General features: G+C 42.9%; 1 protein-coding gene across 1 annotated transcript in view; it reads right to left on the minus strand.

The window, feature by feature from the left end:
- The window catches only part of tmprss3a (transmembrane serine protease 3a), a 202925-nt gene that overhangs the window by 18526 nt on the left and 160407 nt on the right, over positions 1-23992 (minus strand). The window contains exon 13 of the mRNA XM_036138765.1: positions 8028-8180. Within this exon, the coding sequence (XP_035994658.1) occupies positions 8028-8180 (153 nt within the window). The remainder of the gene's footprint in view (positions 1-8027; positions 8181-23992) is intronic.

Raw genomic sequence — 23992 nt, forward strand, 5'->3', positions numbered from 1 at the left:
CCTGGTTTAAACATTAGTATACCAATTTAATCAAAGGTATCTTACTAACTGTTAATCCAGCTTTATGTCAAAAGTTAACAAAACCTTTTTAGTTCTTTAAAGTTAATTGTTATTTTATGTGTTTAAGGGTTTCGTTTCTTGCACTAAGACAGCTTTTTTGAACGTTTGACAGTTAAATGGTGGATAAACACCCAAAAGAAATACTGTAACAGTAACACTTTATCAATTGGAAATATTGCTAAAGTATTACTTTAGCAATATTCCACATGTGTCCTCTGGTAATAAAGTCAAAAATCTTGGTGCTATTTTTGACCAAGACAGGTCATTGAAATCCCATATTAAAAAGGTTTCCAGAGTTTCCTTTTTTCACCTTCTAAATTAGAAACATTCTGTCTAGGAGCAATGCTCAAAAACTAGTCCATGCATTTGTTACTTGAAGGCTGGACTATTGTAATTCTTTACTACTATAAGGAAGTCCACAAAATGCAGTTTAAAGTCTTCAACTGATCCAAAATGCTGCAGAAGGAGTTCTGATGAAAATCAACAAGAGGGATCATATTTCTCCAATTTTAGCCTCCCTTCACTGGCTTATTGTTAAATCAAAAATAGAATTTAAAATTCTTCTAGTAACGCATAAAGCCCTTAATAATCAAGCTCCATCATATATCAGAGCTCTGATTACCCCATATGTTTCTAACAGAGCACTTTGCTCTCAGACTGCAGGTCTGCTGGTGGTTACTAGAGTCTCTAAAAGTAGAATGGGAGGTAGATCCTTTAGCTATCAGGCTCCTCTCCTGTAGAACCAACTCCCAGTTTTGGTCCGTAATATAGACACCCTGTCTACTTTTAGGACTAAGCTTAAAACTTTCCTTTTTGACAAAGTTTATAGTTAGAGTGGCTCATGTTACCCTGAGCTACATCTATAGTTATAATAATAATTGAACTTTATTGAACTTTATTGATCTCACAATGGAGAAATTCACTTCTGTATCTTAACCCATCCCCTTGTGGAGCAGTGGGCTGCCACTGTGCGGCGCCTGGGGAGCAATCGGGGGTTAAGGGTCTTGCTCAGGCACCCATAGTTGCAGTCTGTGGGAGTTGAACTCAGAACATCTGGGACCCAAGCTCAATTATCTAAACAGCTGAGTTGTGTCTCTTCTCTGTCTTTTGTAACCCCCAGTTGGTCAAGGCAGATGACCGTTCATACTGAGCCCGGTTCTGCTGGAGGTTTTTCCTTCCCGTTAATGGGGAGTTTTTCTTTTTGCTGTCACTTCATGCTTGCTCAGTATGAGGGATTGCTGCAAAGCCATGTACAATGCAGACGACTCTCCCTGTGGCTCTACGCTTCTTCAGGAGTGAATGCTTCTTGTTACGACTTTGGTGCAATCAACTGGTTCCCTTATATAGGAATTTCTTTTACCAATCTGTATAATCTGATTTAATATGTATAATCTGATTGATTTTGACATTGTAAAGTGCCTTGAGATGACCTGTTTCATGATTTGGTGCTATATAAATAAAAATTTAAATGTATTGAACAAGAGTATTTTGTCAGTTTTCAAGCAGGATTTGTATATCTGTTCAACTTAAACAGTGTTGGGCAAGCTACTTGTCCAGTGTAGTGAGCTAAGCTATCAGTTACTCAACAATAAATTAAGCTTCACTACACAAAAGCTACCACCTATAGAAATATAGCAAGCTAAGTTACACAAATGTGTTAAAAGTAGCTTAACTACACCAGAAGCTACTTAACGTTGTACCAACCTAATGTCAGATCAATTCAAAATGAGTCTGATACACTGGTTAAAACATTTATTAAAGATCAGCCAATGACCTAACACAGTGTAGACATTGCTTTATGAGCAGCATAATAAAATACAAATTGAAGTAATTACTGCTAGAAATAAAACAAAAAGGTTATTGGCCTAGTACGTGTGGTGGCGTTAATAACGTTTGGTGGTGTTTTTTGCATATTATATTATCAGGAGGTTATCTTTTATGTGCTCAGCCACTAGATTTAAAGGTGTTTTACCCAATAAGAACACTGCAGCACCAGACACAACCAGGAGGTCCCTGATCGTTGGGGAAAGGCAGAAAGAAGATGCACCATAAGCTTTTTCATATTTCTTTTGTCATTTTAAACATGAAACTACCAAAGCACAAGCCAAGTAGTAGAACTAAATGTTGAAAAGAAATTAAAAGCTAAATAAAATAAACCAGGTCACTTAATAAAGCTGCATTTTCTGTATGCTTTGTATTTATATTCACATGATAATATTTTCAGAATTAATAATAACATTTCTGTTAAAGATTTCATTTATCTTTTGCACCAAGGGCATAAGTAGGGAGAACAAGCAGAGTGATTTTTTTGTAATATCAGACTTTATTATTGAACTAAGCAGGATTTAGACAGGATCACAAAGGAAGGTGCCTAATAAGATAGAGACGCGTTTAGAGGTGAATAGTAATAGGTGCCTCCATGCATTTGCATGGGAGGCAGTGCTGTGCTTCGCAACCCTAACCCATGCAAATGCATGGAGGCACCTATTACTACTCACCTCTAAACGGACTATTTATTAGGCGCCTGCCTTGCATGTGCAATTGCACATGCATGGGCAGGGCCTATTACTATGCACCTCTAAACAGACTCTTTATTCTTATTAGGCGCCTGCCTTGCATGTGCAATGATGCCCATGCAAATGCATGGGCAGGGCCTATTACTATTCACCTCTAAACGGCTTATTAGGCGCCTGCCATAGCATTTGCAATGAGGAGGCAGTGCTGTGCGAAGCACAGCACTGCCTCCAATGCAAATGCATGGAGGCACCTATTACTATTCACCTCTAAACGGATTATTTATTAGTCTTCTTCCCCTATCCGTTACTAAACGCAGAAAAAATTACGTCTCTACCATTTATGGATCAGGAGATATGAAACGTTGTTCGAGGCAAAGATCTCCATTATAACCCAATAGGCAGACTCTGAAGGTAAGTGTCTGCACTTCTGTAGACTGGCCGCTGCAGGTGTGTCAGTGAGTTTCCATGACGACGGAACTCTGAGGGCCAGAGGGAGACGCTCTATTGAGATACAATGGCAACTTTCATCGCTCACTGCAGTTGCTGTGATTAATGTAGAAATCTGAAATTTGCACAGTCACTTCCTCTTAACATTTTAAAATTTTCATGTGACTTTCAGCCATGTGTCAGTTTACTGTCCCATTTTGGATTTTACATGCTTTCCTATTGGGCCTTTTCTTCCAACAGGACCTGGCATGATGCCCAGACATGACCCAATTGGCCAATACAGCACCACCCACCTGTGGGAAATGGTGCTACACATCATTTTGGTCAAATGTTGAGTTCTGGGCCCAGATGTGGTGAGGCTGAGTTGCTAAAGGAGGCCAATCTGTCCCATGAACTTTGGTCACGTTTGGTGACATTAAGTATTGGCACCCCTATTTGAGGCACTTCCCAGTACAGGATTTGGACCAAACTGACAGAGTACAATCACGCGGTGATACTGAACTCAACCATGTTAGCGGCTAACGGTTAGCATGTTGCTAACTGGAAGTAGCTCTAGGAAGGTCTCACCAACTTCTGCTTCACAGAGTCTGTTCTTCCTTTAGAGAGAAAGCTCCACAAGAAATTTGGGCTACGTCGCATAAAGCATCTCAAAGCTATGAGGTGTCAAACATCCAATGCTTTTCAATGGGGGACCAAACCCCTTATGGTCCCAATACTGCATGCCCATATATGGTGCTACAGTATAGCTCAGAGGGAGAGTGCAGGCTTTGCATGCAAGAGGTTGTGGGATCGAAACCTGGCGTGCGAGACTAAGATTTTTGTTATAATCCCTATAGTGTGTATATTAAAACGTGTGCTGATCCCATTAAGTATTTTTTTGTACCACCCGCCATTTTGAGTTACCATGGCAATGTTATAAATGACGTATTTTCTCCCTATTTGAGGCACATCCCTTTACAGGATTTGGACCAAACTGACAGAGTACAATCACCCAGTGATACTTAACACAACCATGCTAGCGGCTAACCGTTAGCATGTTGCCAACCAGAAGTAGCTTTAGGAAGGTCCTATCAACTTCTGCTTAGCCAGGGTTCTTCTGCCTTTACAGACAGAGAGAGGGCTGCAGCTGTCAGTAAGTCTCCATGACAACGCTGCTAGCAAGAGGCTCCTAGGAGGTCCATTGACTTAACATGGCACCTTTCGACGGCCGCTGCGGGGGCTGTGAAGACCGTAGGAAGCTTAAATGCGCAGTGTTGCTTCCTGTTGCTATTTCTGACGGTACAGTACGCACCAAGTGGCAGGCGCCTTGCTAAATTTCTTCAGAAATTTTCTAGTTAAAACTTAGAATGGTCTCTTTTATGAAAACATACTAGGTTTAAAAACTATTGCATCCTGGTGTCCTCTGAAGTGCTCTGGTTCTCTTTTCAAGTTTGGTAATTTTTCCTTTGAGTTCTTGTGTGGAGGATTCAAATTTAGTCAGCGACTGCCTGGTCTGCTTGTGTCTTTTCTTCCCTTAGTTTCTCCAATTCAGCTAGTATTTTAGAGTTGTGGTTGCTAGGGCTATCACTTGCTGTGCCACTCGAGGTCTTCCTTAACGTTAGTTGCCTCGAGTTTTCGTTTTTGTCGCCCGTGAGATCCTGTTTTGAGCCTTTGCCTCTCAAAGAACTTGCCATATTGAGTTTGTATAAATTTGCAGAGTTTTAAGTAGTTTTGTTAGGAAATTAGCAATTAGCCGGCAGAGCCTTGTTTTATGCTACTGTCTGCAGCATGACGTCACCGGAAGTCCCTTCCCTGAAATTCTAAGGATAACAAATATGAAGTGCTACCCAAACATTTCTATGATTCTTCACCTTCTGACAGTTATACCTGTTACAAGTGCCTCTGTGGAACGTGCTAACTCGGGCCTTAAAGCAGTGAAAACTTTGCTAAGGTCGACTATGGGACAGGAAAGGTTTGTGACTTTGCTACTTATGTATGTCCACAAGGACATTGTTGATGTCTAAATGAATGTTCACAAGGACATTCATTTAGACATCAACAAAATCATTGTCATATTTGCCCAGAAGGTTGACATTTGTAAACTCATTATCATTGTCATCATGAAGTTGAAGGTGTTGTAGAAGAGAACAATATTATTTGTCAAGTCTTACAGTTCTATTATAGGCTTATAGCTTAATTTCACCATACATGTTCATTGGTTTAACTTACTTTAAAGTTGTTTTTTCTCTCAACAAAATTTATCTTGTTAAAATATATTCAAAAATCCTTTATCACTTGAACCATACCAAACTGTTCTTAAGTCCTTGGGTCTTTTTTATCTCATTTTCTGTATACATATCCTTTCTGGAAATAAAAAAAATTTTGTTTGATTAATTGTTGATAAGGATAATTTTTTTCTTCAAACTACTTTTTAATCTTGTGCCTTCTGTAAAAACCAAGAGATTTTGGCTTAAAAATCCTTTTTCAATTACAATAATGTAATCTTGCTAATGCGGTACCGCGCACGTGACGTCACCGTCTCAAGAGCAACGCCCCTTTTGCCGCTTAGGTAGGGCATACAGGAGAGAAAGCACGGATAACCCAGCTATTACAAGCGCAACAGAAACAGCGATATGACCGACTTTACAGCCGTTAAACTTTCCCAAGACGATGTCCCAGGCGCACGGTTTACTGGTCGCACTGTCGAAGAACACACCAACCTTCAGCTCAAACGATGGCTTGAGGTTCGAGGGCTTAAAAAGACTGGAAAACTGGCCGAGATGATGAACGGTAAGCTTTGTTTTTTTTTCCTGCGCGGCGGTCATGGCAGTGTCGGCCGTTTTTTTTTTTGTTGTTGTTTGCAATCACCGTCCAGGAATGGGTATATGTTTAATGTTTGTCTCATTTGAAATGTTTTTGAGTAAGCTATCCTGGTAGCAGGCTATCATGTTAGCGCCTGCTACCATGATAGCCTATATGCGATCATGGTAGCAGGCGCTTCATTATTAACATGTCGGCCACCAAAATACTCTTACCTTGACTTGATGTCGCTGGAATTGGGTCAGGATGTTATTCGGTTGTGCCCTTTCCTCCGACAAAATGCTTGCTACATATGTACTTGAATTTGGTAACTTTTTCCGGGTTGAACTGTTGTGTAGGCCGACCGCCCCGGTCCCAGCGCACACATTTCTCCTTGGCAGTCTTGAAGAAAACATCCTTCATATGCGGCCGATCAGCGTACCTCGAGTCGCTGTTGCACGTTCCATAGCAACAATGTTTAAAAACCATGGTCTTAGATTTGGAAAAAGCAGTCGTTTACCGAGTAAAACCTAGGCTAACGCATGTCTCTTTTAAAGCAAAGCAGCGGCGGGTTTCAGGAGTTTGTCCCACTGCGTACCACGTGATGTGACGTCATTGTGACGTTGTGTTTCTAAAAATAGCTCGCGCGCGGTACCGCATTCCACTTATTTTCATCCATTAAAGTGATTATCAATTTAAAAAACCCTTAGATGAATAATTAAGGTAGAGTGGAAGAGTAAAGATGGCCCAAAACTGTGGAATTCAGAGCCAAACGTATGACAGCAGCGTTTGAGGTGACTTCGCCACACCGCCATGCCCTCCTGCTCCATCGAATCCACTTGGGGCTGGAATCCACAACACACCAACATGTCTTCTGTCTCTGGATACAGTTTCATGTTGATTAGCTGAGAGGGGTAACATAGCGACCGTTTACAGCAAAACATGGCACTTCCTGTTGTCAGGGGGCGTGGCCTAAATTATGTCATAATTTGATCATTGGATGTGGTAGAAGACCTGATGATGATCAATCACGGAAAGTTTGGTGCCCCTGTGTGTTTCTGTGTAGGAGATATAACACTTTTATTTTTTGTGGCGAATAGGTGAACTTTAACCTCTGCCAACGCCCCTTGAGCATGCTCAAAAACTCACCGTTTTGATAACTTTTAATTGGCCATGCCTTATGATCAGACTGCCCGAGTTTCAAGCCGCTCACTCAAAATCTCTAGGAGTAGTTCGATCAAATACCAATGCTGTAAACATCAAAAATGAGGTCAAATTACGACCTTCCTAAAGTCTCTAAAAGAAGAATGGGAGGCAGATATTTTAGCTATCAGGATCTTCTCCTGTGGAACCAACTCCCAGTTTTGTTCCGTGAGGTAGACACCCTGTCTACTTTTAAGACTAATCTTAAAACTTTCCTTTTTTCATCCATCTATCCATCGTCTTCTGCTTATCCGGGGTCGGGTCGCGGGGGTAGCAGCTTCAGTAGGGAGGCCCAGACGTCCCTCTCCCCAGCCACATGGGCCAGCTTCTCCAGGGGAATCCCAAGGTGTTCCCAGGCCAGCCGAGAGACATAGTCCTTCCAGCGTGTCCTGGGTCTTCCCCTGGGCCTCCTCCCGGTGGGACGTGCCCAGAACACCTCACCAGGGAGGCATCCAGGAGGCATCCTCACCAGATGCCCGAGCCACCTCAACTGGCTCCTCTCAATGTGGAAGAGCAGCGGCTCTACTCTGAGTCCTCCCCGGATGACTGAGCTCCTCACCCTATCTCTAAGGGAGAGCCCAGACACACAACAGAGAAAACTCATTTCGGCCTTATGTATCCGGGATCTCGTTCTTTCGGTCACGACCCAAAGCTTGTACTCAAGTCTTTTAAGGATATTGTGATCAACTGTATCAAATGCAGCACATTCTTGTTTTGTTGTTAAAGTAGGATTCTTTATTGACTTCAATTTACTTTCTTTATTGGCTCTTCACATGTTTTGTAGTTTAGAGGTGTGACCCAGTTTCCTGTTTTGAAAAGTTAGGTTAGATGTTATGAATGGCAACGACAAATGTTACCTTTGATTCAAGACTGTTATAGTTGCCATGACACAGAAGACTAAGAATCTGATCAGAAATAATTGAATGCTAATATTTAGTGTACTGCGTCCAAAATTTTCTCTGGGACTTAAGGTTCACATACAAGACTTTACCTGAAACAGACCACATTTTCTTATATATTCACCTCCATCTGTAGACGAATCCAACTGAGTGGCTTTGTAATGCGAGTGTAAACACCTGGTTTGTTTCTTGCAGCGCAGCCAATCCCCCAACTAGTTGTCCCAACAAGCTTCCACACAGAAGAGTCTTCACATGCAAGAGGACCCCCACTGTCCCCCTGTGGAAATGCACAAATAAAGACACTTATAAATAAAAATCCTTCTATAAATAGTACTCTACTACTTATACTTCTATTACTAATACTACAATTTTTTACTTATAACAATTAATATCAGGATATGTCAGGGAGAAAACAAAATTCAAGTTGTACTTTCCAGTCTTGATTCTGTTTGCAGTTAAAAAAAAAACAGGAAATTACACTACAATTTATGACAATTTTTTCCATTATCCCTGCCAAAGAGAAATAAGGCACTGAATTAGCCAGTTTAACAGAGATGGTGAAACTACTTCTCTTTCATTTCCCCCTGTGTACAGTAGTAAAGCTTTGAATAGTGATTAGTGTTTATTATTAGAGAAGGATATTAGCAGCAACGTAAAAAACAAAACAAAAAATTGCTAACTTTTACATGAAAAACCTTCCAGCTGAAGACTACAGGATAATACATCTCATCTGCAGTTCAACAGATGTTGTATTTGCTGTTTTTGTTTTTCCAAACAACTGTGATTATTTCCATTTAATAAAAATCTTCTGTCACGTTGGACAGTCAAGAGAAATTGCCGCACATTAGTTGAGATCCTGAAACGCGTATTTATTTCCATACTTTTTGCAATGCACACTTCGAGTTAAGGTCATATTTCTTAGCATGTTGCTGATTGGAAACGTTAGGCGAAAATTTCAAACACCGGTAAAGGACCCTTTTTCAAAGGAGCAACTGCTACGAGGCTAACTACTGAGAAACAAGCTAGCGCAGCCACACCGCCTCAACTATCTGAAGAAGCAAACACAGATACTAATGTCACACTCCCGGTGAATGAATGCAGTACACAAGATGAGAGCACTGATGTGACATTACACAAACAGCTGAAGAAAATTAATAACATCCTGATGACGGTGGTGGTCGATGTAACCACTATTAAAAAGACAACTGAAGACCTAAAGGAATCTGTCTTGGACTCACTAAGAGTTAGCTATCCAAACAGCTAAACAGATACACAGCAACTCCACAGAATGACGATTCTTTGTTGTGAATTAACTGAATATTTTACTTTGTGAAACTGAAATACAAACATATACAAAATATAAGTCAAGAATTGTACATTAATTAAAATTGGCTAAAATATACTAGAAATATGTCCAATTCCAAAAAAACAGAATACTTACAGACCTTGCTTGAACAAACATGGAAACAAACTGTAACAAATTAGGAGTGGAAGACGAAAGCAGCCGTCTTCACTGTAGGCAGGCTCAAACTGACTCCCGCAACTACGATTCTGACATCTTCCTGTCTAGCGGGTTGTCAAAATAAAAGTCTCGCAAAATAGCAACAATAACCAGTAGGCACATTAGTCTATCTAAAAACGTAACCTAATGAAAATTACATGAAGGGAAAATATGAAACTGCAAACATAACACTCTCCGCCTGGGGTCTGTAAGAACCCACATTTAACTATCAACATTGCTAGTGCATTCTTCGGAACAGAAGCAGGGCTACTTCTGTGACGGGATGAGAATAAGTCTTTTTGCCTCCATCCTTTGCACTAGTCATCTCGACTTTCCGGACTAGTCCATCTTGCCCTGGGAAAGTCTTTGTGATGATAGCGATGGGCCACTCATTTCTCTTGGATTGAGAATCTTTGACTACGTCCCCACATTTCAAGCTGGGCTTCTTGTCCTGCCACTTGTGTCTGAGTTGCAACGTGTGAAGGTACTCGCGCCTGCACTTGCTCCAGAAGATGTCTACCAGATTTTGGACTCTCTTCCATTCTTCCTTGTATCTGGCCCCACCCTCAAAGTTACCAGGAGGAGGAGGTGCTGACCCCGTCTTCAAGGTAAGGAGCATGGATGAAGTGAGGATCAAAGTTGACTCTGGGTCTGACGATACTGGGATGAGTGGTCGAGCATTTATCACTGCAGCTACTTTGGCCATGAGTGTAGACAAGACCTCATGTGTCAACTGTGTTCTTTGCTCTTGGAGCATACAGTCAAGAATGTGCCTGGCGATCCCAATCATCCGCTCCCAGGCTCCACCCATATGGGATGAATAGGGCGGATTCAACACCCAGGTGCAGTTCTGGTTACTGAGGTATCGCTCTACGCTATCTGAGCATGAAGCAGTGCTGGACATTTGCAATTCTCGTGAAGCACCTACAAATTTCGTTCCGCAGTCAGAACGAATCTGTCGTGCAGGACCTCGGATGGCGAAGAGACCTCTCAAAGTGTTGATGAAACTACTAGCGGACATAGTCTCTATCAACTCAATGTGCACTGCTTGCGTACACATACATGAAAACATCACTGCCCATCTCTTGGAATTGGCTTGTCCTCTTCTAGTACGCCGTGAAGTAACCTCCCATGGCCCGAATATGTCAACACCGACGTATGTGAAGGGTGGAGCTACCTCAAGCCGCTCCTCTGGTAAGTCTCCCATCTGTTGGCGTTCTGTTTTTCCCCGCATCTTCTTGCATGTCACACACTTAAACAGAAGACTGGTAATGCTTCATTTTGCACCAACTATCCAGAAGCCTGCTGACCTGATGGCACCTTCTGTAATATGTCTGCCCTGGTGTTTCACCGATTCATGGTAGTGGCGTATGATAAGCACTGACAGGTAATGACGGCAGGGGACAATGATGGGATTTTTGTCATTTAACTCTAGGCCTGAGTGCTTTATACGTCCTCCAACTCTCAACAATCCATCGGAGTCGAGAATGGGATTCAGTTTGCACAAGCTGCTTGAAGGGACAACGTTTAAGCCCTCTTGAATGCATTCGATCTCTTCGTGAAAGCACTCTCTCTGAACGCTCTTCAGTATGCACACTTTGGCGTGTGCCATCTCTTCCACCGAGGATTCGCAGATGTGCCAACCTCTGCAGCTGTTAGTGGGAGTAGGGTGAGAAAAGGTGCGAGCAATGTGGATCAAGTGCGCTATTGCTCTGATCAGAGTGCTTAACTTGGAAAAGCGCTCAAAGTGCTCGGGCTGGACAGCATCTTCAGGAATGTGCACAATGTTTGCTGTCACCTGGGGACATATTTCAGTCTGTCTCAGGATCGACAAAGTCGTAAGTCCCTTTAGGCTCAGAGTGGGAACGGAGATGGCTTGGTGAGAAAGGCTGGTCCTTTAAGCCATGTTGTGCTGCTGAGAAGAGCCGCTGGCACAGAGCGAGGGCCGTGGTCCACTGGATTCAAGTCCAAAGGTACGTATCTCCATTGTCCAGAGCATGGCGAGTGCTGTATGCGTTGGACTCTGTTGTGCACATAGACGTAAAACGTTTGCTTTTGGTTATGGAGGTAGCCTAACACTACCTTGCCGTCAGTGTAGTATACTATTTGGTCAAATGTCACATCCATCTCTGTAGTTATCATCTCTGCCATCTCCACGGCAAGCACTGCCACGCAGAGTTCCAGCCTCGGAATTGTCAGATCAGTGTGAGGCGCCAACTTCACTTTCCCATACACAAAGCCAGTCTCTACATGCCCCTCTTGAGATGAGACTCTGATGTATGCCACTGCGGCCACAACTTTCACTGATGCATCAGCAAACACGCAAAGCTCCTTTCGCTGAGCCCCTGATGTAGAAATGGGTGTGTAGACAAGTGGGATCTGAAGTTCTTCAAGGTCTTGCAATAAGTCTCTCCGTTTCATCCACTCAGCTTCCATGTTGTGTGGGAGAGGTGAGTCCCAGTCGAATACTAGGCTGGTGAGCACTCTCAAGAGCAGTCTACCCTGAATGGTGACTGGGGCTAGGAACCCTAGTGGGTCGTAGACACTGTTCACAGTCAACAGCACCCCCCTTCGTGTAAAGGGTTTCTGCTCACAGGTGATTTGGAAAGTAAACGTGTATATCGCGATGTTCCAGGACAATCCCAGACTGCGTTGCATAGGCAGGTCATCCGCAAGGAGACCCAAATCTTCAATATTTTGAGCAAGATCATTAAGCAGAAAAGCTTCCAGGACTGCGGGCTGATTGGAAGTGAGCTTGTTGTAACCTGATGTTCGAGCCTGCAAGCATTTGTTGAGTTTGCTTTACAACACTGATGGCTTCTTCTTCAGTGCTGAACGATTCCAGCCCATCATCCACATAAAACTCACGTTCAACAAATCTTCACACTGCAGGACCAAACTCTGCTTCCCCTTCTCTTCAGGAGCCCTTCGTAAGCCGTATATGGCGATGGTGGTTGAGGGACTGTTTCCGAAGGTGTGGACTCTCATTAGACATTCACTGACTTCACTTGCCATGTCATTGTTCTGGTACCACAGAAAGCGAAGGAAGTCTCTGTGGTCTTCTTTCACCACAAAGCAATGAAACATATGCTCAGTGTCGGCTGTGACAGCCACCGCTTCTTTCCTGAACCTCATGAGCACGCCCACTAGGCTGTTGTTGAGGTCGGGGCCTGTAATGAGGACGTCGTTGAGTGACACTCTGTCATAGGCTGCACTGGAATCGAAAACTATGCGGATCTTGCCCGGCTTTTTCGGATGGTAGACTCCGAACAGAGGTAGGTAACAGCACTCTTTGTTTCCTTGGAGTGGCGGTGCAATCTCTGCATATTGTCGCTTGAGCATGTTCTCCATGAAGCCCAAGAAGTGCGACTTCATGGCAGGCTTCTTGTCCAATGACCGTTGTAGAGACATGAGCCGGTCATAGGCTGTTGTTGGGTAGTCGCCTTCTTTGGCGACTACCATGCATCTGCATTCCTCATCTGATATGGTGTGGCACCTGTATTAACACTCCTTTGTTCCAGCACATATTTGGAAACAAGCTGCTTTCTATCTTCTTCTAGATCTGAAACAGAGGCATTACTGCTTATGTCATAGCCCATTTCCATTAATCCAGCTTCTAGTGTCTGCATTTCAGCTCTTGCTGTTTCTAGCTCTTCATCTGCTCTGAGCGAGTCCAGTGCGGCTTGCAGACGTGCTTGCTCCAGTTTAATTTCTGCTTCCTTTTTCATGAATGTTGCTCTAGTTTGAGCTGCCTCGGCTTTTGCCTTGGCTTGCAAAAATGCAATGCTAGATCTGGAGCTAACTGAAGCTTGGGCACCATAAGATGCAAATGATTGGGTCTCAAATCTTGCTGATGGTCTGTGCTCCATGATTTAAAGAGCGCTTGAAAGACGGTTCAGTATATGTAAACCACTTGTGAGTTCATTTGCCACTTAGCTTTGAAACAGCGCCGCTCCGTGCTTGTTGTGATGCCGTCTTTTCACTGTCTTAGACTCACTAAGAGTTAGCTATCTAAGCAGCTAAACAGATACTCAGCAACTGCACAGAAGCTGATTCTTTGTTGTGAATTTACTGAATATTTTACTTTGTGAAACTGAAATACAAACATTTACAAAATATACGTCAAGAATTGTACATGAATTAAAATTAGCTAAAAGATACTAGAAATATGTCCAATTGCAAAAGCACTTACAGATGTTACTTGAACAAACATGGAAACAAACTGTAACAAATTAGGAGTGGAAGACGAAAGCAGCCGTCTTCGCTGTAGGCAGGCTCAAACTGACTCCCGCAACTACGATTCTGACAACTTCCTGTCTAGCAGGTTGTCAAAATAAAAGTCTCGCAAAATAGCAACAATAACCAGTAGGCACATTAGTCTCACTAAAAACGTAACCTAATGAAAATTATATGAAAGGAAAATATGAAACTGCAAACATAATAGAATCGGTGGAGAGTATTCAGGTGCGGAGGAGCGAAGTGGAACTGAGCATTTCGGATCTGGAGGATGACAACAATCAGGCTAAGAGCAAGTTGCATAAATGTGACAAGAAAGTTGAAGCATTGTGGGCATGAGTGGAAGATTTGGAAAATCATAGTTGAAGAAATAATGTCTACTCGGTGAATCTCAAAGAGGGTCTCAAACACCCAGGGAACATGGCACAATATGCACAGAAGATCCCTGCAGACGCTTTTGGCTGAAAGGACACTGAATTTGAGGTGGAGCGTGGACACAGTGTCCTAAGCAGACTTGCTCCATATCTAACCAAACCTCCAAGGATGTTTTTGGTGTGCTTTTTACTTTCTTCTGCCAGAGAGAAGATTTTTACGGATTGGCCAGGGAGAATCGTTCGGCCTGGTGAACAAGCGTCTCCAAGAGCTACATGTGAAGCACAAGATGGTCTACCTCACTGTGCTCATGTTTACATGGAACGGGCCGAGGAAAACCTTCACTGATGGGGATGCAGCTGAAAGATTTTTGAAGCAGGCATCTTAAGACCGCAGGAAGTATGTATGTATGTATCTGAAAACTCTGTAAGGCTAGTAATGATGGTTTGGGGGCTTTTACATGGAACAGGCCCTTGGTCGTCTTGCGCTTGTTTCACGGACCAAGTAAATTGAGGAAACTCAAACTAAAGTTCTGGATGGTTGGGTTGGGGAGGACGGTAGTGTTGGGAGTTCTCTTTGTCTGGCGTGGTTAGGCTGTGTTTTGTTTCTGTTTACATTGTTCTTTCAGACAGCATTTTATATGTCAAATGATTGTGTTAAATGGCTATACATTTCAACCCACCGCTTACAGTATTTATTCTATTTATCTGAAATGTCTGGAAACATTAAAATTATATCTTGGAATATAAAGGGATGCGGAGATCCAATTAAGAGGAGGAAGGTTCTTTCATATTTGTAAACAGAAAACACAGACATAGCACTCATTCAGGGATCGCATGTAGCAGGGGCGGAAGAAGCACAAAATTTTTAAAGGAATTGGTTGTGACAGTATTACATAGCTGATATTCCAGTAAAAGAAACTGTGTCATGATTCTTACAAATAAAAAGCTAATTTTTGAACTACTAAAAAAAATAGTGACCGGGAAGGATGTTTCATTTGTGTAGATGCCTTTATTAATTGGGATTAGAATTGAACTGTGTAACATATATGCTCCTAATTCAGAGAATCCAATTTTTCTTCCCGGGGGCTTCGGCATTGTGACTGTTGGTAGGTTTCCTGGGGCCTGTCTCTCCTCTTCCCTGGGATGGGGGAGGCAGCTTTCTCTGTGTTGGCCCCTCTTGGGCACCTTTGCTCTGGGGGTCCTTTTGGGCATCTGGGGTTCTGGTTCCCCTGGCGTCTGCTTCAGCACTCTGGGGGGCAGGTCTTTGGCATCTCACAACCACTATTAAGGATTTTTTTCATGGATAAACCTTACATACACAAGTGCAGTCTAACACCTACAGGTGCTTGGATCCAGGTATTTAAAAATTCACTTCTATACAGAAAACCCCTATTATCTTTAGTTGTCACTTTATACATTTCATATTAAATAATACTGTATATTCTTCAGTGACGGTATCAAGGCGTTGTTTGTTTGTACCTGTAATAGTTTATCGGCTGGTTTTGCTGTTGTTATCTGTTCTATATCTCTCTTTGCAGGCGAAGAAGCAGACGTTGTATTGCTCTCTCCCTTTTCTCTCCTCTTTCTCTTTCATCCTTTGTTCCTTTGGGCATTTTGTCTCATCTCTTTCTCTCATTTTTCCCCTCTTCTACCTTCCTGTCTCAGAGTTCATTTAACATGAAATTGTCCCAGCATAAATTCTAATAAAGTTTACTGCATATATAAATCAAGTGGAACGCTATGACCAAAGCAGTAAGGCTCCACTTGTGAAAGTAAAATCTGTTAGGCTCTTTTTAGCAATAAGACAACAATTCTTATTGCCACATTGCCAAAACACACAAAAAAGAAAATAAATTAATGATGATGGAAAAGGAAATAAAACCTTACAGAAAAATTTGGCAAAAATCTTTTCAAATGATAAATATAAGAAACGTTGTAAAAATAACTTTCAATACATAAAATTTAAAACGGGAAACCTGAATATGGATTGTTTCGACTAAGATCTAAATTTTAGAAGGGTGGGGACCAATTAATAACATCATCAAGATAAATAAATTAACCAGAATTTATAGCAGACTATATATACACGCTCACGACAGTTTAATGAGGCAGGTGTGGATTTGTTTTTTCAGATCTGGAATTGCCAAAATTGACAGCTGTTCAAAAGGAAAAGCTTGATGCGCCTATAACGGAAGTAGAGAAAAAAGCAGCCATTTTCTCTATGAAGAGTGGTAAATTTCCAGGCATGGATGGCTATCTGGTTGAATATTCTAAAAATTACACAGATATTTTGACTCCAATTTTGCAAAAGGTTTACTTAGAAGCATTTGATTAGTGGTCCCTACCAAGTTTATTTAACGAGGTACTAATATCCTTAATTCCTAAAAAAGAAAGAGGTATCTCCGACCCAGCAAATTACCACCCCGTCAGCCTCTTGGGGTCAGATTATAAAATTTTGACCAAGATACTGGCTTTACAAGTAGAAAAAAATACTACGTTTGATCATTGATGGAGATCAGGTTGGCTTTATCAGGAATAGATGTTCTGGAGAATATATGAAGAAACTTATGCATATAATGCATAGAGGGAAGGCTTGTCCGGACCCGGCCTTCTTTGATGCGGAAAAGGCCTTTGATCGGGTGGAGTGGGGTATTCTCATCAGAATCAGAATCAGAATAAGATATACTTTAATAATCCCAGAGGGAAATTGCTGTTTCAGTACCATCACCATAAACATCACAAACATTTCGGGGGGGAGACGGTTCACTGAGGCCATGCTGCCAAGGACACTACTGTGTCCACAAGGCGCTGCCCTTTGAACTGTTGAAGGAAGATTACAACAACATGGGGGAAGTGAAGGGAGAAAAAAAGACAGATGCTGGACAATTTATGCTCTCACAAATGAAGAGTGAATCATCCGACAAAAAAAACCCTCAGTGTACGAGAAGCACAAATAACACGAGACACATATATGCAGACATTTGAGACTGGTCGGGTGCAGTTCATCTGTATTTGTGAGCATCAGTTATGTGTGTCTGTATGGGTGAAAATGTTTATATTTCCGTTGTTATGCCATGATAGTGATCTCAGATTGGATCCTGAACAGTAAGAAAGAGGTGACAAAAAGAATTCTGTCCTGCTGCAGACATGGCCAGAAGGACGGCCTCTATCCTCTCTCTCTCTCCTCCTGAGGACCCTTTTTCCCAACAGGAGGTCAGCTGTGACCCCTCCTAACAGATAAGTAACAGCACAGACAAAGAGCTCTTCACTCCCCCACTTCTCCAGACCTCTTCAGCAGCTGCACAGATCACCTCTCCAGGACAAGGGAGGAGGCCTGAACCATGGGGCCATATGGCCTCATCTGCTGGAACATCTGAAAGATTGCCTGGACCAACCACACTTGATCCAGGGTCTGCTAGATTCGACTGCCTGCTTCAGCAGAGGACCTGACTGAATCCGGATGAACAACACACAAATACAAAGCTAAGTTGCTGTCTTAACTCAACCATCAGATGCAGGAGCAAAGATCCCTGCATGCGAAACAGCTTTGTGTATTTTTCCTCAGCCTGTACAGGAAAGCTAACCCAGACGGGGCGGAAAGCTGTGGAATTCTGAGGAAAAGACCCTGCTCATCGGACTGCATCCCGGTCAAAGAACGTGGCCTCCAAGCTATCCAGACCACGCCGGTAGCCACATGCTGCTGCAAGGCTAATGCTAGCCTGCCAAGAAGAAACCAACAACTTCCTCCTTCAACGCCCCTTCCGTGAATGGCCAAACTGAACAGAACTGAAAAGGACAGGTTTGGGCAGTGGTCTGAGGGTGAAGTTAAAAAGGTTTATTGGGAAATGTCTTGTAAACCGTGTATACCTGGCATTTTGAACAAAGGCTAACAATATAGCATTGTTAGCATTTGGTACCATGTTAGCGCCGAGCGTTCGCTAGCCAACATGCTATTAGCCTTGCTAACATTCGGTTTCGGACAGTTCAAAAGGAGTTCGTTTTAAAGCATAAAGCGTAACTGTTCTGCCCCGCCATCCTCCGATGGTGTTATGAGCCTTATTCCCGCATCAACATGGTATATTAATGCCGGTTTTCAAGATAATTTTGATAACTATAGATTTAACCAGGTTAGCGATGATCACTGTAGCGCCCCCTAGCGGGTGGAGGTAAAATCGCATAAACAAAGGCAAGCGATTTTGAATTAAATGATTTTACAGGACAAAACGGTCCTCAGAATATTATTTCAACAAATGTTTTGTTTGACTTGGGCTTTGCATTGTGAATGGATTGAAATACATGGCAGATGTTTTTTTTAACTCCATTCCATGTTTTTGTTAATCAGATCTGCAGTGAACCAGGATTCACTGAAGTATTCTGATTATGATCAACCACTTTTGTTTGTCTTTTGTTTGTTTTGCATGTAAATAGTTCCTTAGCTTCTTTTTTTGTGTCTTCATTTTGCTTAGTAGTTTAGTTAAGTTTCACTAGCCTAGTAGAGAGGATTTATTAATTGAAATATTGTGTTAATTCAGGTAAACAGCATTACATAGTGATGTTCGCTGGATGTTCATTTTATTTCTGTTATTAAATTCTTGTACTTGAAAAGTAGTTGTCACTCCTTTATTCTATGTGTGTGCAGGTTTTGCTGTTAAAAGATCGCTAGTGCTCGAATTCATCCCGTTCAACCATTGTCCTGATATCAGCTTAAGAGCTGATCATCACCAGACAACACATAACAGACAGAGAGTTATTTATGAAACATTAAATAACTTTAAACAGTATATAATTGCACAACACCGTGGAGCTCTCCAGAGGCCATTTGTCCTTTTTCTGAACTGATGTTTTTCTGAACTGCAGCCAACAGTTCAGAAAAACATCCACAGGGAAGGTGGGGGAGGGGGCGGGGGGATGTGGGCAGGGGTGGGTGGGCAGGGGATTTGTGCGATGTCGCCATAACAACTCAGGGGAGAATTTGATAGTGGGAAGTCTGATTTGAAAAAAAAAAACAAAACAGAATTTGTTATGAGAAAAAAGCTGAAACCAACTTTTCCTTCAGCTTTAGAATCTTTTCGTCGCTGTCTCCTGGATCCAATTTCAATATTCCAATCGGTGGGCTAGTTAACGTTCACACTTCCAGGTTTTATCCCATCTCACCTCTGTGTACCACCACCACAGTCAGCTTATCCAGCCTACGGTTCTGTTCATTCACCGCTTTAGTGATCACGTTGACTGCTGCTGGCAATCTCATCAAGGCCATGTTGACCGCCAGCAGCTTCTGAAGGTGCTGATACATTAGATATCCTTCGAGACCAAAAAAAAAGGAATCCAAGTATCGTAAATCCGAATAAGTAGACATCTTCGACGTCCTCAACAGAAAGAATTGAGAGGCACTCCGTGGACCATTTCTCCCACAGGTCCAAGGTGTATCACGCAAAAAAAGTTTAGTCCAGACAGGCACGCCCCCCGGTCCTTTGCTTTCCAGTTGAAAAAATTTGATCAATAGCGTTGAGAGACCAGCTGGCGAGATCCATAATTTCCTTAGAGCTTTCGGTTGCTATGAAGAAATGGCACAAAAGACACAAAACAAAGCAAATTATTAGGAGAGAGGGGGCAGGGAAATAGCAGATAAGGAGCTCTGGAGATCTGAAGAAAAACCGACCGACCTTGAAGAGAGACAGAACAGAATGACAGTCCTCTCTAAGTTTGGTTTTGGGCCAGTATTTTGTACCTGGGCGAAGACCATATATCCATAACAACAGGCTGCAGTTCTTACAAATTGGTTGGTTTCAGTATTTTTTTCCTTTCTCCAGAGTAATGAGACAAGGATGTAATTTATCTCCATTGCTTTTCAAAATATTTTTAGAGCCATTAGCAGATTTAAAAATTAAGGGAGTTCCTGCTGGTGGCAGACAACATAAGCTGTTCTTCTATGAAATTTTGGCAGTTATCTGAGCCGGTGCAGTCTCTGCCAGCACTACTTAAATGTCTTGATTGTTACTCAAATATATACATTTTTATTCAAATATGTCAGGTTATAAGATAAATTGGAACAAGTGTGAGGGCATACCTCTCTCGCCTATATGCCAGTCAAGATGTCACTGCTTTTAATTTTAAATGGTTGCCGTCAGGTATGAAATATTTAGGTATTCTTCTGAACCCTAATTTAGAAGAAATATTGCAATCAAATATGGAACCACTCCTCCACAAAATTTGGTTTAGATAAATGAGGGAAATTAAAACTTACATTATGGGGGAAAATTTATGTGATTAAAATGAGTGTTGCTCCACAATTCAATTTTGCTTCCCTGATGTTGCCTGTGAAAATTCCACTGTACATATTTGTTAAATATGAGAAAATTATAAAATATTTATCCCCCCCCCCCCCTCCCCCCCAGTGTCCTGTCTAGCAATGTGGCAATAAGAATTGATGTCTTAATGCCAAATAGAGCTCAACAGATTTTACTTTCACAAGTGGAGCAATCAGCTTTCGCCATAGTGCTTCGCTTGATTTATGCATGTAAATAGCTTTATTGTGATTTCTGCGGGGAGAATTTCAAATTATGTGGACACAACAATGGGAAAGTAGGAGAGTAAAGGAAGAACAAGAAGAGAAAAAAAGAAAGAAAAGAGGTGAGAGAAAGAGGAGATAAAAGGGAAAGAACGACAAAACGTCTTCTGTCTGCTTCATCACCTGGAAAGAGAGATGCAAAAAGAACAGCACAACCAACAGACACAGTGTAACAGATACAATAGAGTAACACCTTGATACCATTGCTAAATCATATGTATTATTATTTAAACCGATATGTATAATGTGATACCTGAGAAAAGAAAGTAAAAAAAATAAAAATAAATAAATTACGGGCTTTCTGTGTATAAGTGAACACTTGGTACCTGAAACCCAGCACCTGTGGGTGTTTGTGAGAGTGCACTTGTGTATGTGAAATTTATCCAGAAGAAAATTGCTCAATAGTGGTTGTAAAGAACCAAAGGCCCGCCTTCTCCGAGCACCGAGGCAGGCGCCAGGGGACCCATAACCCCGGACTCCCAAAGGGGCCCCCAAAGCAGGGCGCCCAAGAGGGGCCAACACAGGAAATCTGCCACCCCCCCAAGGAAAGAGGAGTGACGATCCAGAGGAAATCCCCCAGCCACCGCATAGCCAAAGCCCCCAGGAGCCGCAGGGGCGAGCCAGGGGGCTCCGCCGGGAGCCAGCTACGCTGAAGTGGCACCGGCCATGGGCCCTGGGGCCCAGAACCCGGCCGAGCCCCAGGGAGCAAGGCCCCGCAAAGCAGCCACCAAGAATGGGCTGGCACCCACCCGGGAACCCGGCCCGAACCCGAGGGCCGCCAATGCACCAGCCGGCCAAGGTGCCAGCCAGCGGAGGGGGGCATGACGTGGGGGGATGGGCTCCGCACCTAGCGGAGACTTGAGATGTTCTTGGGAGGGGGAACGGTTCGGACCCGAACCTGACAAAAATAAATAAATAAAAATTAATAAATAAATAAATCTCATTCACACCATCCCACCCTAGTGCCCCATATAAAATATTATATATTTTTTTATAGAACAAAACACCAAGGATCAGTATTAAGAATTGTTCAATTCAATTCAATTTTATTTATATAGCGCCAATTTATTAAACAGTCATCTCAAGGCACTTTACAAAGGCAAATTCAATCAGATTGTACAGTTTGGGTCAGTTATACAGATTGCTCAAAAAGTTCCTATATAAGGGAACCCAGTTGATTGCATCAAAGTCCCGACAAGCAGCATTCACTCCAGGAGAAGCGTGGAGCCACAGGGAGAGTCGTCTGCATTGTCCATGGCTTTGCAGCAATCCCTCATCAAGCATGACAGTGAAAAGAAAACTCCCCATTAACGTGAAGGAAAAACCTCCAGCAGAACCAGGCTCAGTATGAACGGTCATCTGCCTCGACCGACTGGGGGTTAGAGAAGACAGAGCACAGACACAACAAGAGAGACAAAACAAGCACAGAAGCACACATTGATCCAGGAATCTGTTTTACATTAGATGGTAATAGCAGATGATCTGTCTTCCCTGGATGATGTCACAGCTAACAGAACGCCCGACCAGGTGTACCTACTATGAAGAAAAAAAGAGAGAGAACAAAAACTTAAAAGCTGAAATGACGATAAGCAATGCAAAACTGGAGAACAGTAGAACTCAGTAGAGTCAGAAAAATAGACCCTGATGCCCGCCAGTAATCTAAGCCTATAACAGCACACCTATAGAGGTAGCTCAGGGTAACATGAGCTACTCTAACTATAAGCTTTGTCAAAAAGGAAAGTTTTAAGATTAGTCTTAAAAGTAGACACGGTGTCTGCCTCACAGACCTAAACTGGGAGTTGGTTCCACAGGAGAGGAGCCTCATAGCTAAAGGATCTGCCTCCCATTCTACTTTCAGACACTCTAGGAACCACCAGTAGACCTGCAGTCTGAGAGTGAAGTGCTCTGTTAGGAATATACGGGGTAATCAGAGCTCTGATGGAACTTGATTATAAAGAAGATGTAGGCATCAAGAGAAATTGGAGGTTTTTGCACTTCCAAATATAAGACTTTATAGTCAGACATTTAAAATGTCATGGTCTGCAAAACACTGGATAAAAATGGACTTTGATACGAGATGGATCAAGATTGAGCAGGGTTGGTAATCCTTTCACACTACTGGACACTCTATCTCAGGAATCAAATACTAATGGTTTGGACTTACAGGATAACCCAGTCCTTATATACTCAAAACATGTTTGGAATATGGTGCATAAGTGTTTTGGGGTTTCTCTTATGCCCCCCTGTGAAATAACTCAGTAATACAAATTAGCATAAAACTGTTGGAAAAACATTTCTGAAAAATTCATTAATACAATAGACCCCTTGCATCTGATGTCACAGTCACGTGATCGGGGGTGCGCGCCTCCATCTTGGTGGGCACACTAGCCTGACAGCCCGTCTACTACATGACAAAACGGGTGATTTAGAGCGTACTTTTAGTTAGTTTATTTTTGGAATCTAAACAATGCCTACGACTTGTTGCGCTCCCGGTTGCACACAGAGGCATTCCAAATCGTTGGATGTACGTTTCTGTCGTTTACCGAAGGAGGAAGGACGAAGAAAGAAATGGATATTTTCAATGAAAAGAGCGCAGGCAGACACTCCCAATGGACTGGGGGGGGGGGGGTGGGGGGGCACTTCATCTCGGGTAAATACAACTTAATTCTGCTCTATTCATTGTTCTACTTAAATAGCGGCGGAGGGGAGGTGGCGATCGCTACACGGGCCGGAGAAGCGGCCCGTGTAGCGATCGCTACAGCAGCCGCCGCTGTCTGAAGCAGCAGACAGCGGCGGCTGCTGTAGCGATCGCTACACGGGCCGGAGAAGCCGCTGTTGCTGCTGTAGCCGCCGCTGTCTGGAGCAGCACCCGCTTCCTGCTGCTTCAGACAGCGGCGCTACACGGGCCGCTTCTCCGGCCCGTGTAGCGCCGCTGTCTGAAGCAGCAGACAGCTGCGGCGGCTGCTGTAGCGATCGCTACACACGCCGGAGAAGCCGCTGTTGCTGCTGTAGCCGCCGCTCCAGACAGCGGCGGCTCTCCGGCCAGTGTGACGATCGCCACCTCCCCTCCGCCCGTTCACGGGCGCTAGTACTTCTGTGTTTATGCTGCAATGTTGCCGACACCCCCACCCATTTTAACAAGACAAAAACACCAAAATAATCCGTAGTGAGTGATGTTTTTTTTAACCTACCGGGCGGGTCTTCCTCTCTGCTTTGTGCTGTTACACAAACATGTCTGAACATCCATCCATCCATTTTCTGACCCGCTTAATCCCTCATGGCGTCGCGGGCGTTGCTGGAGCCTTTTTCCTGATATAAAATAATTGCAGCCGTCCAGTGGTTTCAGGGGCTTTCGTACTCTCTTGTCCGTACTGGCCTGCGTGTTACGTTATCTAAAGAAGAAAAATACG

Source organism: Fundulus heteroclitus, chromosome 7, assembly GCF_011125445.2.
Source record: "Fundulus heteroclitus isolate FHET01 chromosome 7, MU-UCD_Fhet_4.1, whole genome shotgun sequence".
Lineage (NCBI taxonomy): Eukaryota > Metazoa > Chordata > Actinopteri > Cyprinodontiformes > Fundulidae > Fundulus > Fundulus heteroclitus.